The sequence below is a fragment of the Rattus norvegicus genome, chromosome 4 (genome assembly GCF_021556685.1).
Source record: "Rattus norvegicus strain SHRSP/BbbUtx chromosome 4, alternate assembly SHRSP_T2T, whole genome shotgun sequence".
NCBI classification, from domain to species: Eukaryota; Metazoa; Chordata; class Mammalia; order Rodentia; family Muridae; genus Rattus; species Rattus norvegicus.
Window position 1 is genome coordinate 10132047 of NC_141537.1, and position 17552 is coordinate 10149598.

The following is a 17552-nucleotide window of genomic DNA, read 5'->3' on the forward strand; positions in this document are numbered from 1 at the left end:
TCCTCTGGCAAAACCCTAAAACTGAGGTGTCTGTCCTAAGGCTGTGCTCACAGCTGCAGCTCTCTGTCCTCTGGCTGCACCATGCTCTGATGCGTATTTGTTTTAGGGAGCACTGCTGCTTTTCTTCCTCAGCTCCACTGATCTTCCTTCTACAGTGAGTGCAATGGTAGCTGTATCCAGTGTCACTCCATCACCACATAAGTAAGCCAGCCAATCAACAGTTCATGGGTATTCAGATTTAAGTCTTTTAACTTTATTTACTCATTCATTCATTCATTCATTCATTCATTCATCGCTTGTTTGTCTGTTAGTATGCGCACACTGCAGTGAGCATGTAAAGGTCAGAGGCCTCCTTCTCTCCCTCCACCATGTGGGATCAATGGATTAAACTTGGGCCTTTGGGTGCCTGGGCTGCAGGTACCTTTACCAGCTGAGCCATCTTGTCATACTTTGTATTTATTTTTAACCTGTTTTTGTCACATAAAAGGTCTAATACATATCGTGCATGTGTGTGTATGTGTGTTTGTGTGTGTGTGTTTAATTCATCCACAAGAATGCTGTATCCCTGATTCTCAGTGCCCTTTGCAAGATCACAGGTCCCAAAGCCACATGTTCAAAGTTCACTTTGTTAAGGGCCCAGGTTATGGACTTGGCCATATCCATTGAGCAGCAAGGTAGGTCACTCAGACCCTGATGAACAGGATGGCCATGACAGGGTTGCTTCTGCCTTTCCACACCAGAACCTGTGGACTAGCCTGAGAGCTGCCTCTTTCTCCCCGTTTTAGAGCCTCTCACTCCCAAGGCTTCAAAACCATCCAGTGCCCATCTCCTTCAGAGCCTCCCAGTCCTTATGACCTGCCCTGCCCCTTTGGAGGAATTTACAATAAATATGCACTACACGCACAGCTTTCAAGCTCATGGGATCATCTGAAAGGGTTATTTATTTTCTGCTGGCCTTTCTTCCTTTTGTTAATATGAATTTTTTTATTTACAAAGTATAAAAATGAGGTCGTAGTTTTGATACATGTTTTATTGCATAGTCTATCCTTGCATACATACATCTGTGCACAAGTTTGTCATGAAACTTAAGTGTGTTATTAAGTCTTATTAAAGAGAAGTGTGTGCTATCATTAGTAGTACACACCTGGAATTCCACTACTTTGGGGCTGAGACAGGAGGTTTGCCATGAATTTGAGATCAGTCTCAGCTCCATGACAGACTACAGGCAATGTGAGCTGTTTGGTGAAGCCCTGTTTTGAACAAGCACAAGATTGGGTTACAAAGCTGGACAAAAGGGACAGAAGAAATTTAAAGTCCTAGTCAGCACGGGCTGCATAGTAGGACCTTGTCTGAAGATAAGTAAAGTAAGGAAGCAGATGTGGTTTACAGGAAAATTCTAGCTGTAAATGTTGAAAGAATGCTGCAGCAGAACAACTATTTGGGCATCCCAGGGTAATACTTTGGGAAAGCCATCACCCACAGATGCTAAGTGATTGGGTCATAGGTGGAAAAATATTAATTACCTTAGAGTAATCCAAGCCAGCGTCAGAAGCAGAAAAAAATCATTCCCACATGGCTTCCCTCCCATCACTAAATCTGTTACTGTGGAGGCTGACTAAAAATGGACCCTTGGATGCATATTCAAATGCTCAGTCATCAGTGAGTGGCACTACTTGAGAAGGACAATGGGTGTGGCCTTGTTGGAGGAAATGTGCCACTCAGGGTGGGCTTTGAGATTTCAAAAGCCCATGTTCATCTCTCTTCCTGCTGCCTGCAGATCTGGACATAGAACTCTCAGCTACTTCTCCAGAGCCATGTCTGCCAGCGAGCCACCATTCTGCCTGCCATGGTGATAATGCCATGTGAGGCAGCCCCTAGTCTATGCTTCCTTGTATAAGAGTTGCTTGGTTGTCCTGTCTTGTCTCCGCACTAGGATACTGTCAGGCTAACCAGAAAGGAGGTATGTCCTGAAATACCACTCACCAGTGATGGTGAAAGACCCTGTCAATGGAAGGTGGCTGACTAAAGAGGTGTGACACCTAGGGAAAATGCAGGATCCTCAATCTGACTCTGGGCTAGTGAGGCTAGAGAGATGCTCGGTGGGTAAAAGCCTGACATAGTTGTGATTCTCCTACAGTGAGGTAGGGTTGGGACTAGAAGAATCTCTGGATGCTGTGGACCATTTAGCTGGGTATACACAGCAGTGGGTAACATAGAGCCCTGTCTCAAAGTGGAAGGCAAGGATACATGGGCTATAGCATACACTCATAAGTATAACATGCACATGCATGCACATGGGTATACACACACATGTAGATTTATATAAAGAGGAAAAGGAATATAGGTATATTTATCCATGTACATATTAATATCCAAAGACAGGAGAAAGAAATGGAAATTGACATAAATTATTTCAAAGGCAGATAGATAATAAATAATTAAATCCAAGCCTTGGATCTCAATACTTAGGAGACAAAGGCAGGAACAGATAGGTTCCTTGTGAATTCAAGGCCAGATAATCTACAGAACAAATCCAAATCAGCCTGGGCTACACAGAGAAATTCTGTCTCAATAAATAATTATTTATTGATTGATTTTAATAATTTAATAACTTTTATTACATTTAGTATATTAAATTTTATTTAATTTAATACATTTTAATAAAATTTAATTAGTTTTAAATTTCTTTGATTATCAAAATCAAGATTGTTATACGTTCTATGGTGAGGATGGTATTACAAATCCTCTATGAGAGAGGTCAAAATAGAACAGACCTAGATAAAAAGGAGGCTGTTAGATTGAGTCAATCTATACTTCTGATGATTTTGGATGTCAATATTTGGAGAAATATTCTAGGTTTGTGTTAATAGGAAAAAGGAAAAGGCCTCCCTAAAGTTATAAGAATCAGATTTGATAGAGGGAGACCTTCTTAAGATCTCAGCTGCAGACAGGAGAAAATCAAAAGGACCGAATGCACTAGTAATATATATTATTAAATCCTCTATTAAAACAACTCTGAACCTGACTGGTATGTACACATATAGATATACATATAGATATAGATAAAGATATAGATATAGATATAGATATAGATAAAGATAAAGATATAGATATCTCTCCAGCCAAAATGTCAGCTTACATAGCCAATAAATCTTCTTGTTGGCTACAAAATTCTCATGACTTGTTACTGTATACTATCCTTTTACATGGCATGAACGGAAATTTATATTGCAGTTTGTTTACATGATCAGACTAACTTCTGAGAGACAGTTGTCTTTAGTCTACACAAACGAGGAGGAAGAAATAAATCATCCTTAATTTATCTGTTCACCTCGCACATCCATACAAACGTCTTTGTAGAACTGTGTATTCCTTGTAAGGTTTGTATGTTACAGAGTAAAAACCAGGAGGGCGGCCCTGACAGAATTTGCCCTTGAGAATGCTGAGATGTTGAGCCTTGCTGTTCTAGCTCCCTAATTGATTCTGCCTCACACGGATGGTGTTTCCAGAAACTCGCTTCAGAAAGAACTGCTAATCCAAGATGCTAATCTGGATGACCTCTGTTCATCCAGCCTTTCAGACTCTTCCAGTCAGGACTTCAATTAAGCCCTAAACTTTCTCAACACAAGGAGAGTGGAAAATAAATGTTACAACTAGCTTTCTTAAGACTAACCATTTTTCTAATTTTCTTGGGCCCCCTAACAGGAATTCTTTGCCCCAATTTAGCAAGAAGCAATTATAAGAAGATTGTTGTCACAATCCCTTAAATTGGGGTGAATGGTTTTGGTCATTTTATAGATGAAAAATATGTTGTCATTTTAGGGGATGATTACCATTAAGTATGGCCTTGGACAGGGAGGAAACTAAATAGGGAATTTAGACTCAGGGATTCTTGTCTTTCCTTTCCTCTTCTCTACCCCGTTTTCTTTCTTAGGTAAGGGAAAGAGAGATGAAAAGTAAAAGAGGGGAGATATATATATATATATATATATATATATATATATATATATATATGAAATTAGACAAATAGGGGTAGATTATTGAATCTACTCTTAAACCAAAAACCATTTTATAGCCATAATCTTACATTGGTAGAGAATTTTGTATATTGATACAAATTTAAGATTATTTTTCATGCACATAATGTATATTTGAGGTATTTTACTTATATAATTCTTAAAGATGCAATATAAAGTTCTAGTCCTTTTGAAAGCAGTTATTACAAACTATTGGGGATGTTTAAGAAATACAAATTACTAATTAGATAATCAAACTCATGTTCATATTAGATATGTCTTAATTAGGGTTTCTATTCCTGTGAAGAAATATTGTGACCAAGGCAACTCTTATTAAGGACATTTAATTGGGGCTGGCTCACAGGTTCAGAGGTTCAGTCCATTATCATCAAGGCAGGAGCATGGCAGCATCCAGGCTGGCATGGTGCAGGAGGAGCTAAGAACTCTGCATCTTGACCTGACTGCAGCCAGGAAAAAAACCTGACACTTCTGTACTGGGCAGAGCTTCAAAGTCCACCCTCACAGTGACCACTTCCTCCAACAAGACTGCACAGCCTAACAGTACCACTCCCTGTGGGTCAAGCATATTCAAACCACCACATGGTACTAGTTTTTGTTAATTACAAAATGTTTTCAAAGTTATTCACATAGTAGATAGCTAAGAATATTTAATGTTTGAAAATTCAAATATACAATAGTTGGTCTACAAAAACCTCAGAGATCCATAGGATATGGCATTTACAATCATTTTATTATTAAAAGATCTTTTGACTATGAGATAGGTCACCCTCATTCCACTTCAAAGATGACAATGAACATCAATAACTCCATATGGAGTTGCTTTACTTGTGGCAGGCTAGCCACTGAGCAAAAAGAAGTGTCCATGCTTCGACTACAGAGAAATATGTCCAGAAAGGACAAACAGACACAAGGAAGTCAATTGCCAAGCTCTGCCAAGACAGGGTAAACAAACCTTAATAATTCCTGCTTCACATAAGGTCTGTCAAATATCCTGGGGGAAAGATAGATGCTCCAATATTACAGAGACAATATTGGGGACTGTCCAACCAGTAAGATGTCTCTGTCATTTCTATAATTTCTGAAGTCCCTGTACTTCCTGCAATCTCAGGCAATACTTATTCCTTCTCAGGTCTCTGACGAGGTTAAGGATAGTTGTAGTCTTAGTACAAGTTTATATTGTTTAGGATTTAAGAAATAGTTCTAGGTCTAAGAAAATGTTTTAAAGTTAATAACATGAGTTAGGATAGAAAATTATTTAGATGCAGAACTCTAAACTCACCAAGATAGAATAGATTGAGAGAATTCTTTACCTAAGTTCCCAAATACTACGGACTGAACATTATAAATGTATACCAAACCTTCTAATTTTCATAATTGCTATATTCAACTTATAGTTGAAAGAAAAAGAACCTTTTATTGGACTAAAAGTGGGAATTATACAGAGAATATCATGTGATTGTATGGATGCAATACCTGTCAATTAAAAAGACTATGGCCGGGGTTGGGGATTTAGCTCAGTGGTAGAGCGCTTGCCTAGGAAGCGCAAGGCCCTGGGTTCGGTCCCCAGCTCCGAAAAAAAGAACAAAAAAAAAAAAAGACTATGGCCTATGACTTATCAGATGTAAGATGTCTGTGAGGAGAAAGAATTCTGGGATAGAGCCAAGTGGGAGATTGCTGGAAAGGTGTGAGGAGAGAGATGCACGGTACCTGAGCACAGGTAGCCAGTCACTTGGCAGAATGTAGGCTAGAATAGGTCAGATTCTTTTTAAACTTATATCTAGTCAGAGAAGAGGCTAGCTATAAGGCCAAGGCATTTGTAAATACATTTTGAGTCTGAATCTTATTTCTGGGAGCATGAGGCTGGGAGGAAGACATAGGGCTTAAGTTCAATAGACCGAGGTGCAAAATGTAAATATTTTGCAAGTGTTTTCTAAATTTTATGAGAGGAAAGCCAAATGTGCTGGTGTAGCCCTTTGATCCTAGCACTTGGGAGGCAGAAGAATTCAGGCCAGCCCAGTCTACAGATTAAGTTCCAGGGCAGAGGTCTACACAGAGAAACCCTGTCTCAAAAAAAAAGAAAGAAAGAAAGAAAGAAAGAAAGAAAGAAAGAAAGAGAAAAAAGAAAAGAGAAAAAGAGAAAGAAAAGAAAAAGGAAAAACCGAGAGTAAGTATTTAGCTCAGGAAATATATACTGACACCTTGAGAGATTTTTTCCCCCTAAGGATATTTGCATTAGTATGAAATGATTCCAAATGAATTTACTTAAATTTATCAGAAAGAAATGAAAGTTCTATTTAAGGCTTTACTTCAATGGCTATTGAGGTTGGGCTTTGTATCTGTGAGATTTGTTGGTGTCAGATCAAGAAGAGTGGTGCTGTAGGAGAGCAGGTCTTGGAATGAGGGAGAGACACAACACCTGCTATCAGGTCAGCTCTCCCTCTGTGGGCCTGGACCAGATGTCAAATTTCTGGGACCCTAATGCCCTTGTGGTAATTTGATGAACTATCTCCCATAGGCTCTAGTGCTTGAACACTTGGTTCCCAGTTTGGTAGCACTGTTTGGGGGAATTCCAGCAGATGTAGTAGCCTCGGCTGAGAAAACACATCACAGGGGGTGTGCATTTACATTTAAAAAGATCACATCTTAAGAGCACTTGTTGCTAATGTGGAGGACCCAGGTATGATTCTCAACACCCATGGTGACTTACAAACATCTGTAACCCCAGTTTCAGGAATCCAATAGGTACACATGCACGGGACAAACAAGCACAGAGGTAAAACATTTACACATACAAAGTAAAATAAGTAAATCTAAAAAGAGTTTCATCATTGCCCGCTTCCTCTGTCTGCTGCTCGCTTATATTCAAGATGTGGGCCCTCAGCTTCCTGCTCCTGCCATGCCTTTGTTACAGCATCATGGGCTACAGCCCTCTAGAATCAGGAGCACAAGTAAACTCTTTCTTCTATGAGTTTCCTCGGCCACAGTGTTTTATCACAGCAATAGAAAAGCAACTGACACAGCCTTTATTTTCTCCTTTGTGAAGTAAGGCCATTAGACTAGATGACAGCCACCATTTTTGAAAGTGAACCCCATGCCAGATCCTTTGCCATCTGTCTCCGTCCTCTCTGTGGGTCTTCATAATTTCCACTCCCACGTATGATGTGTGGGCACTGTCATACTTCGGACAGCAAAACTTTTTGGAGATGGTTCTCGCCTTCTCTTTATGCGGTTTCCACAGATTGAACTCAGGTCCCTGGGCTTGCACTGTACATGTTTTTATTCTAAACCACCTCAATGGCTTGTTTTTATGGTTTGTAAAAATCCTCATTTTGTGACTATAAGAGAGAACTCAGGCCCAGCTGGGTGTGGTCATAAAGTCTCTGTTTCTGTCCTCAGGAGGCAATGGCAGCAGGCTCATCATGAGTCTCAGGCCATCCTGGGCTACAGTATGAGACCCTGTCTCAATCAGAACTTCCCTTGGCCTCCTCACAGGTTGACTTGCTTCCCGATGCTTCAAAGAGTCACAGGCCTTTCATGAGTCTACATTCTGTGATATTCCCATTTTGCCTGGTTTTGTTTTCTGCATCAGGATCTTGCTATGTATCCTGTTTGTCTAACTGAGCTTCTCATTAACTAACTCTTAGCTGGCCATATTCTGGACTTCAGCATGCGACTCAGCAAGGCCCATTGTTTCAGATTTTAAAAATTATTTTTATATGCTTGGGTGTTTTTCTTTCCTGCATGGTGCTCACGGAGCCCAGAAGAGGCTGGAACTGGAATTACAGGTGTGAGCCTCCAGGTGGTGCCGGAAATGAAACCCAGGTTCTCTGCTGAGCCATCTCTCCAGCCCTTTTATTGTTAAAATAAACAAAAGCAGTGCCTTGTGTAACTTGCCACCAAGCCCACTGCGACTCATTTATAGAGCATTGTTAGCACTAAATATGAAACCCACAAGCCAATGCTACTCTATAGGCCTCTAATGAACCTGCAGGACAGAAGGATGGCACACACGAGTCTGGGCTTTTCTAACCCAGAGGTGGTTTGTCACCTTGACGTTGATGGCCAGAGTTACTACAGTCATACATCACTGAGCTCTGGACACAGTCTGAGGAGTGTGTGAGACGGTGGCATAAGTGCCAGTGTCCTGACGCATTCTTAGAGAGCAGAGAGTATGTATGGTGGATGGGATAGTTGATGTGTATAAAATGATATTATGACAAGTCCAGTGGGAAGTCCTCCTGGTGAGATAACTTCTGCCACACACTACATTCGCCTAACTCTTTAGGTTCTTAACTCCCTTCTCTGCATACTACTAAGGATCAAGAATGTTCTTTCAGGTCTGGAAAGATGACTCAGTGGTTAAGACTGAACATTGTTCTTCCAGGGCACTGGGGTTCGACTCCCAGCACCCACGTGATGGTCCACTGTAAGCCATCTCTAGATCTAGCTCCAGGGATCCAGTGCCCTCTGTGGCCCCTGCAAACACCAAGGATGCATGTGGTGCAGAAAGGTATGTGGAAGCAAACTCTCATACAAAGGAAATTTAATATATTTTTTAAAAAGTTTTTTTCTTTCCTCTCCTTCCTTTCCTCCCTCCTTCTAAAATTATTCTTTTACATCTACTTGTGTGCATATGTGTGTAGACATTGGTTTTTCTTCTTTTACCAAGTGAGTCCTGGGATTGAACTCAGGTCATTAACCTCAGCAGCAAGTCCCATTACCCTGAACCATCCCTTTGCCCCTATTAAAATTATAGCAAGTGTCTGGTGATATCACCCAGGATCTTTTGTTTGGCTTTCGTTTGTTTACTCTTTTCCTCAAACTTCCAAATGCTGGTTTTACATATGTGTGTCACCATGCCCAGCTATTACTCTTTCAATATGTAAACACACATATACACACACCTCCCCAGATCTTATATATATTAAAAAATATCTCCTTTCACATCAAGGCTTTTTAAAGCTCTTATTTGTATATGTGGTATTTACTTGCAATTTTGCATTATTCTATCCACCCATTACACTGTCCCTGTAAAGTAACCAGAGCTTAGATGGTGTCCATTCTTGTTACCCTCTGAACGTGCACAATTACAGCAGGGCCGAGGAGTCGGTAGATCAGTGTATACAAGGCACTGAGAACAGCACCTGGTATTTACAAAGCACTCTCACATCTTAGGGATATGACTGCTGTGACGAAACACCACAACCAAAAGCAACTTAGGGAGGGAGGGTGTATATTTCACTCACAGTTCAGGTAACAATTCATCATCAAAAGCAGTGAAGGCAGAACTCACACAGGACAGGACCCTGGGGGCATGAGCTTATGCAGAGGCCATGGAGGGATGTTGCCTACTGGCTTGCTCCACATGGCTTGCTTGGCCTGTTTCCTTATAGAACTCAGAACCACCAGCCCAAGGATGGCCCCACCCACAATGGGCTGAGCCCTCCCCTATCAATCACTAAGAAATGCCCTATCTGGTGGTGATGGTGGTGCATGTCTTTAATCCCATCGAGTTGGGAGGTAGATACAGGTGGATCTCTAAGTTTGAATTTGGTCTACAAATCAAGTTTCAGGACAGCGGGCTTACACAGAAAAACCCTGTCTTAAAGAAAACAAAAGGAGGGAGGGAGGGAGGGAGGGAAGGAGGGAGGGAGGGAGGGAAGGAGGGAGGGAGAGAGAGAGAGAGAGAGAGAGAGAGAGAGAGAGAGAGAGAGAGAGTCCCTACAGCCAGACCTTATGGAGGCATTTCCTCAATTGAGGCACCTCACTTTCAGATAATTCTAGTTTGTGTCAAGATGACATAAACTAGTCACTACAGATAATTAACTACACAGCTTCAAGAATATGACAAGAGACAACCTCATACCTCTTCACAAGGAAACAGCCTACATATATGTTGGAAAGTGAATTTTCAGGAGTTCCAGTAACTGACCTAATAAGTTGTAAACTCCAGGCATGTCTCCTGTGACATATTCCTAGAAAAGTTCAAATCCGATGTGTGGTAGTATGTCTTGTACAGACATCCATGTGTACTATGTACATAATATTTGTACTCACAGTTATACAAAGTATAAATATTCTATCTGTATTTAACCAATGGACATTTGACAGGCAATAGTAATAAAATTATTCTACTCTCTACTTCTTCCTTCACCCAAGATCTAAACAAAAAGGGTCAGGGAATATAGTTCATCTGCAAGAGTGCTTAACTAGCATGCACTGAAGTGTTGATGCCTAGAATTACATAGAGGACTGCTGCTGGCCTGTATTTCTAGAACTTATGAAATACAAATAACACACACACACAAAGGCAAACAAACAACCTAAACAAACTAAGAGTTTGAAAATTTCACAAGCTCAGTGTATTTCCACAGTTCTTTTCAATTCAATATACACTTCTCCCTTCCCACTCCAGTTATCGATAAATAACACAGCCAATCAGAGCTTTTGCTTCAAGAAGGACAAAAGAACGTGCTTGCTCGTTTCCTTTTATTCCGGTTCCGCTGTTCTGCCCAGGGTAGTCTCCTGGACTCAATCAATCATCTGGCTTCAGCCTCAGGAGTTGTTAGGACCAACTGACACATCAAAAGCCCAAATCTGTAAACTTTTGTCCTAGCATTTTTAAGACACCATCTCACGCCATAGCCCAGGCTATTGCCTAATCTGACTCTTGGTGATTCCCCTGCCTCAGCCTCCTGAGTGCTAGAATCACAGGCATACACAACCTTGGCAGGAAGATTTACTTTGTTTCTTTAGAACAACTGAGCACTGGGAGAGGTGGTGATCGCCTTTGATCCTAGCATCAGGAAGCAGGGGCAGGCAAAGTTCGAAGCCAGTCTGGTCTACATAGTGAGTTCCAGAACAGCCAGGACAATATAGGAAATCCATCTCTACATAGTGAGTTCCAGAACAGCCAGGACAATATAGGAAATCCATCTCTACATAGTGAGTTCCAGAACAGCCAGGACAATATAGGAAATCCATCTCTACATAGTGAGTTCCAGAACAGCCAGGACAAAATAGGAAATCATCTCTAAAAAAATAAAATAAAATTCAAAATCAAGTTAATTTTGCCTGATAAAGACAAGTTGAGATGAGTAACAGAAGAGAACGAACGGACTAAAGGAGGCGCAGGAGACTGGCGTCACCGGAGGGCGCCGCAGCGTTACTGCGCATGCTCCAGGCCTCTCTGGCCCGGAGCCCGCACAGTGCGCACGCGCACATGGGGCCGGTGCGCTGACTGGCTGTGCGTCTCACGCTCTTGCTAAATGGCGTTGCTGGCGGGTAGGTTGAACCCGAGGAGTTGGCGGGGCGATGTGCAGCGACTTTCGCAGGGCAGAATCCGGGACCGAGGTGAGACCCATGGAGCAGCGGGAGGGCGCGCACCACAGTGGGAGGTCGCGGTGTGGCGCCCAGGGCCACCGTGAGGCTGCCGGGCAGCCGCCAGTGAACCTGTCAGCAATGGCGAGCTGTGCGACCGGAGCTGGGGAAGGGAGGCCCACCAGTTGAGGCATCTGTAGACGTTTCCTGAATTTGGGTAGCTTGCTTCACCTCTGTAACTAACCTGCTTGTGGCACCCGTCCCCCTGTATCCCAGAATGACTCTATGGTCTGTCTCCAGAGCCACGCTAGCCATTTCATTCAGGAACCGTTAGCCGTTAACGTGTGTTACTGGTTCTAGTACTATGTCAGCCAAGAGTTGGGAGTAAGAAACAACAGAAAACTCAACAGACTTGGTGGTGCACGCCTTTAATCCTAGCACTAAAGAGGTGGAGGCACCTGGTTTATATAGGGAGGTGAAGTTAGCCTGGTTTATATGGGGAGTTCTAGGCCAGTCAGGACTGCATAGTGAGGCCCTCTCCCAAACAGACAAAATGTAATCATTGAAGCTGGCGTAAAATGTACAGTGTATGGTAAAAGCATGCCTCTCCAAAAGAGGGTAAAACAGACTGTAGGAGGAGATGACTTACATGTTCTTCAGAGGGGATCTAGGTAGCTCAGGCTGGCCTTGAACTTGCTGTGCAGCTGAGGATAACCTTGACCAATTTAATTATGTAAGTTATGTAAATGAATATGTGTTTGTGGATTGGTATATACCCATGTGTGCAGATGAATTTGGAGGCCAGAGGAAAAGGTGTCAGATGATCAGGAGCTGGAGTTACTAGCAATCGAGAGTCACCTGGACCAGACTCATGTTCTCTGTAAGAACAATACCAATTCTTAACTGAGATCCACATCTTTAGCTCCCACCTTCAACTTCTGACTAACCTGCCTCCCTGAATGCTAGGCTTACACGTGTGTGCTACCATGCCCTGCTATCCACTGCCAAGCGTGAACTCCAGGGTCTCATGATTACTAAGCACAGGCTTAGCCACCTGCACCACAATTCCCAGCCCCTGAACTGGCATTTTAAGGACTATCTCTGCAGTGGTTTGTTGAGGAGGAAGGAGCAGCTCAGGTAGGGTCTGCGTTTAGCAAGGGCAACATGTAGGATAGCAGTTCTCAAACTGTGGGTCACCGACCCTTTTTCAAACCTCTATCTCAAAAAAATATTTACATTAGGATTCATAACATTTGCAGAATTAACAGTTATGGAGTAGCAATGAAAATAATTTTATGGTTGGGAGTCACTGCAACATGAGGAGCTGTCCTAAAGCTAAAGGGTTGAAGCATTAGGAAGGTAGAGAGCCAGTGATTTAGGAGAACAGCCGGTAGTTCTGGAAAGTTGGAACAAAGAGAATATTGGGAAGTGAGTTTTAAGAAATAGGTGGATCACACATCTCTCAGTGTAAAAGAGGATGGATGGACGGATGCACTCACATGGGTACACACACACCACAACACTGTTTTTCACTTCCCTCCCAGATCCCCCACCAGGCTTTTCTCTAAGTGCACTGAACATGGCAACCTCATAACACACTATAAATATTGATAACAGTGTCTGGTTTTCAATAACAATGGAAAAAAGCTACAGAGTTGCCCCTTTGTCAGAGACAAATATTTATTAAGTAAGACAAAATAGCATTTACTTAAAAATAACTAGTTTTGGGGCTGGGGATTTAGCTCAGTGGTAGAGCGCTTACCTAGGAAGCGCAAGGCCCTGGGTTCAGTCCCCAGCTCCGAAAAAAAGAACCAAAAATAAATAAATAAATAAATAAATAAATAAATAAATAAATAACTAGTTTTGTGTAATCACAGACTTACATGCTTTTTTACTTATATAAATTTTGCCTCATGCATATGTGTGTACCTAATACACGCCTGGGTCCATAGAATCCAGATGATCATCAGATTCCCTGGAAACAAGTTACAGTTGCCAGTTGCCATGTTAGTAGGAAGATTTGACCTTTGGCCCTCTGCAAGAGCCATTGCTCCAGCCCCTGAAATACATTGTTGTTGTTGTTGTTTTTCCCTTCAAGATTTTTTTTTTAAATACCCCGGCTGTCTTGGAACTCATTCTGTAGACCAGGCTGACCTCAGAGATCCTCTGCCTCTGCTTCATAAGTACTGGGAGTAAAGGTGTGCACCACCACTGCCTGGCTGAAAACACTTTTCTTTTTTTTTTTTTTTTTTTCTTTTTTTCGGAGCTGGGGACCGAACCCAGGGCCTTGCACTTCCTAGGCAAGCGCTCTACCACTGAGCTAAATCCCCAACCCCTGAAAACACTTTTCTTAAATGAAGAGGAAAGGATTTTGCTATATTACTCCTATGGTCATTTCTTTTTGCACTTTTTTGTTGTTTTTGTTTCATTGAGGCAGAGTCTCATATAGTCTAGGCTGGCCTTGAACTCATGATGCCTCTGCCTCCTCAGTACTAGGGAGGAAAAACCACCATGGTTGGTTTCTGCATTTATTTCTACTAGTCTTTTCCACCAGAATCACAACTTAAAACAAGATAAAAGCAAAACCAAGATGTTACCCTGTGGCACCCCACCCTCTCTCTCCATTTCTTTGCTTGTTAGAGTGGTGTGTGACCTTTGCCCCTGCTTCCTTAGCTCCAGTCATGGAATCCACCATAACTGCTGAGCACAGAAGAGAATTTCTGCTCTTAAAATGCCCATTAGAATTTGTCGATCCAGGCTAGGCTACATGTCTGAAATCCCAGCATGGGAGGCCAACCTATGCTACAGAGTGCGCTCCAGGACACCTTGGGCTTATAGTAACCGTGTCTTAGGAGAAACCGTATGAGTGGGGAGCATACACAAATGGCTTTCTTCTTTATGGAAAGTTGGAAGATCATGATGGGTTAGCTTAGTTGTCAGTTTGATGGGACTTAAAAATCACCATGCAAACAAATCCCTGGTTGTGGGTGTAAAGGATTTTCTAGGTTGGGTTAATTGAGGTGGGAAGACTCATCCTAAATACAGGCTCTGCCCATCCCATGGGCTGGGATCCTCCTATACAGAATAAAAGGAGAAAGTGAATTGAGCACAAGTGTGCAGTGCTCTCTCTGCTTTCTGACTGAGGATGCCATGCGATCAGCCTCCCTTTTCTGACATGGTGGTCTGTGTCTCATAGAACTGAGTGTTCACTGTTGCTGGTGCCTGGGGCAGGTGGTAGAGACACCTGATTGCTAACACTGTACCTGCCTGGCTTTGCATAGGTCTGGGGGTCTGAATTGAAGGCTTCATGCTTGCACAGCAAGGACTTTACCTACTGAGCCATCGCTGAAGCACTCTTCCCAATTAAAACTTTATCATATACCCAATGAAAGAGTAACTGAAGTTGAAATAGGTGTATCTTATAGTTTCACTTGACTTTTATGTGTTTATCTTTTAGCCTTATGAATAGTTGCTTTTAAAAAGGTAATTATAAAGCAGCAGTTCTGGGAATAAATTTAGAACTCTGGGATTTAGTTGTATCATATTGGAGTGACAGTTGTCTTTCTGTGTTATATAAACAATTTTTTTGTTCAAGATCCAAGCCTGGGTCTATGCCCTGAAGGGCAGTTGAATTTTGGAAGTGGCTGAGGAGTCTAATTTCACATGTGGAAAGAATTAGTCTTCTGGTTTTATTACAGTATTATTTTAAATTTTTGAGATGGAATTTCACTGTATTGTCCAAGCAACACTGGGAATGTAAAATCCCAACCTAAACCTCCCAAGCACCAGAAACTGAAGACGTGGGCCACCAAGCCTAGCTAGCTCTAGTCTGTACTGTGATAAAACGCTCTGACCAAAAGCAGCTTAGGGAGGAAGCTTTGTTCCATCTCATACCTCATCTAGCTCCTATTTCATCGCATAGCCCATCATACAGGGAAGTCAGGGCCAGACAAGCAGAGATCACAGAGGGAGCTGCTTACTGGATTGCTACCTTCCCACGGCTTGTTCAGTCTCCTTCCTTATACCACCCAGGACCACCGGCCCAGGAATGGCACCCCCTACAAAAGCCTGGGCTCTCCCATATCAACTACTAATTAAGAAAATGTCCCCACAGGCTTGTTTCCAGGCCAGTCTGGTGGCAACATTTTCTTAATCAAGGTTCCCTTTCCCAGATGATTCTAGCCTGTGTCAAAGTGACATGAAAACTAGCCAGCACATCCTCTGATCTTAGCAAATATTTGTGGATAAAGCCAAACTTCCACATTGACCATATCCACATCAGGGCAACTGATTCTTACTCTTACCCACTGTCTACTCCAGCTGCCTGCCTTCAGTTGCATGATATTTGGTCACACTTGTGAACCCCAAGAGTGTGCTACTTACTGAGGAAAAAAAACTGTTTCTAATTGTGTGGCTCAGCCTTAGCACACACATTTAATCCCAAACATTGATGGTAAAGTTAGTTTGTAGAAAGACACACCCATGTTTAGAAGTCTAATTGAGTGACAAAGTGATGAATCAGAGAAAGATTTGACAGAATAGGATATGCCCAACTCTCAAGAGAAGAGAGGGGAAAGGAAATCTACTTAAGGGACAGTGCAGAGAGAGGAGAAAGGAGAAAGGAGGCAGTTTTACCAGGACAGTTACACAGACAGGTAATGGAGAGAAAACAAGCTATACATAGATGAAGAATGAGAAGGAGTCAGAAGATTAGAGCAGATTACTAGAGTTAGTTTGAGGTCAAGCAGAGCAATTCTGGAGCAGCAGAGAGAAGCCAATCAGTCAGCTTGGAGAGGAATCTGAGCCAGGATAGCTGAATTGAACCAGCCAGCCTGAGATCAGAAAGAAAAAGAAGCAGTGAGCTAGCTTATCCTGCAGTAAGTCTCAAAAGCTGAAAACATTCTAGGCCTAGATGTATGGAGGCTAGAATAAAAAAGACTGCTTCATCTTTACCCATAGCAAAAGCAGGTTTTACAGGAGCAAGGGCAGCTGTTAATACCTCACAGCCTGTTATCCTGTTCTTGTCTCAGGGTTTCTCTGTGTAGCCCTGGTTATACTGGCTCTGTAGATCAGGCTGGCCTCTAACTCAGAGATCCACCTGCCTCTCCCTCCTGAGTGCTGGGATTAAAGATGTGCATCACCGAGTCCAGCGGTTATCCTATTCTTACCTCACCTACAGGCCTCTAGGAGCTCCAAGGCATTGCAGAGTAAAAGCTCAGCAGCCCTGAAGGAACGCCTGGCTCCGTAGCGAGTTTCTTTAGTCATCACAAGGAATCTCTGTGAGTTATTACTCAGGTCTGAGCACTCAAATGAGTGAAATCATTTCTGGACAGGCAAAAACAGAGTGCCATCGGGTTAGGGCTGGTTGTCATGTCCCCACAGCTCCAAAGGACGTAGGGATTACCCTCCATTTTAGCTCTGGCCTGCAGCACACATAGCTTCTCTCTGGAGCTACTCCCTGCTACAGATTTCCCCACAGGATGTCTGATGGCCCTGGCCTCTTCTGAGCTCTCCTCCAAACCTGCCACACATTATGGTCTCAGCGGTTTTCTGGAACTATGGCATAAACTCCATGACCCTCCCACTCCTGGCCTGATGTGGTCCTGTCTTGAGATTTCTGCCACCAAACGGATAAATTCATTACTTTCTAATTCAGCCTTACCCAAATTCAGAACGCAGCCAGATTCTTTGCTAGACTCTAACCTGAACGGTCAATAGGAACTGGGCCTTCAAGGTCTCCATTTCTCTCGGCATTCTTGCCTTCCCAACCCCCAGCAGGATGACCCATTAGTTCTGCATACAGCTTTCTAGAGCTCTTCTGCCACAGCTCTAAATTCCTCCACCTTCCTCCCGCCATCAGTTCCAGAGACCTGAGACTCCGTCTTCCGTATTACTTTTCTCACTTCTGTGAGCAGATGCTAGACAAGGGAACTTAAGGGAGAGTTTATTTTGTCTTAAGTCCATAGCAGCAGGGTACTCAGGACAGCAGAATTTGGGATGATTGGTCACACTGCATCCTCAGTTAGGAAATGAAGACTTAAGGAATTTGCTTTAGTGGGCTTTAATTGTCATGTGACACACCCTAGAATCACCTGACCTTCTTTTGAGGAATTGCCTGAGTCAGACTGACCTGGGGGCATATCCGTGAAGGACTGTCTTGTTTATTAATTGATCCTGTAGGGCGGCCCAGCCCAC

General features: G+C 42.7%; 1 protein-coding gene across 3 annotated transcripts in view; it reads left to right on the forward strand.

Annotated features, from left to right (window-relative positions):
• The first annotated feature begins 11255 nt into the window (after positions 1 to 11255).
• Positions 11256 to 17552, forward strand: part of Xrcc2 (X-ray repair cross complementing 2) — a 77282-nt gene continuing 70985 nt past the window's right edge. For 2 of the 3 annotated variants that reach the window (XM_087658533.1, XM_087658534.1), the window contains exon 1: positions 11256 to 11390. In XM_087658533.1, the coding sequence (XP_087514659.1) occupies positions 11352 to 11390 (39 nt within the window). In that variant the 5' untranslated portion in view covers positions 11256 to 11351. 3 annotated transcript variants of the gene reach the window in all.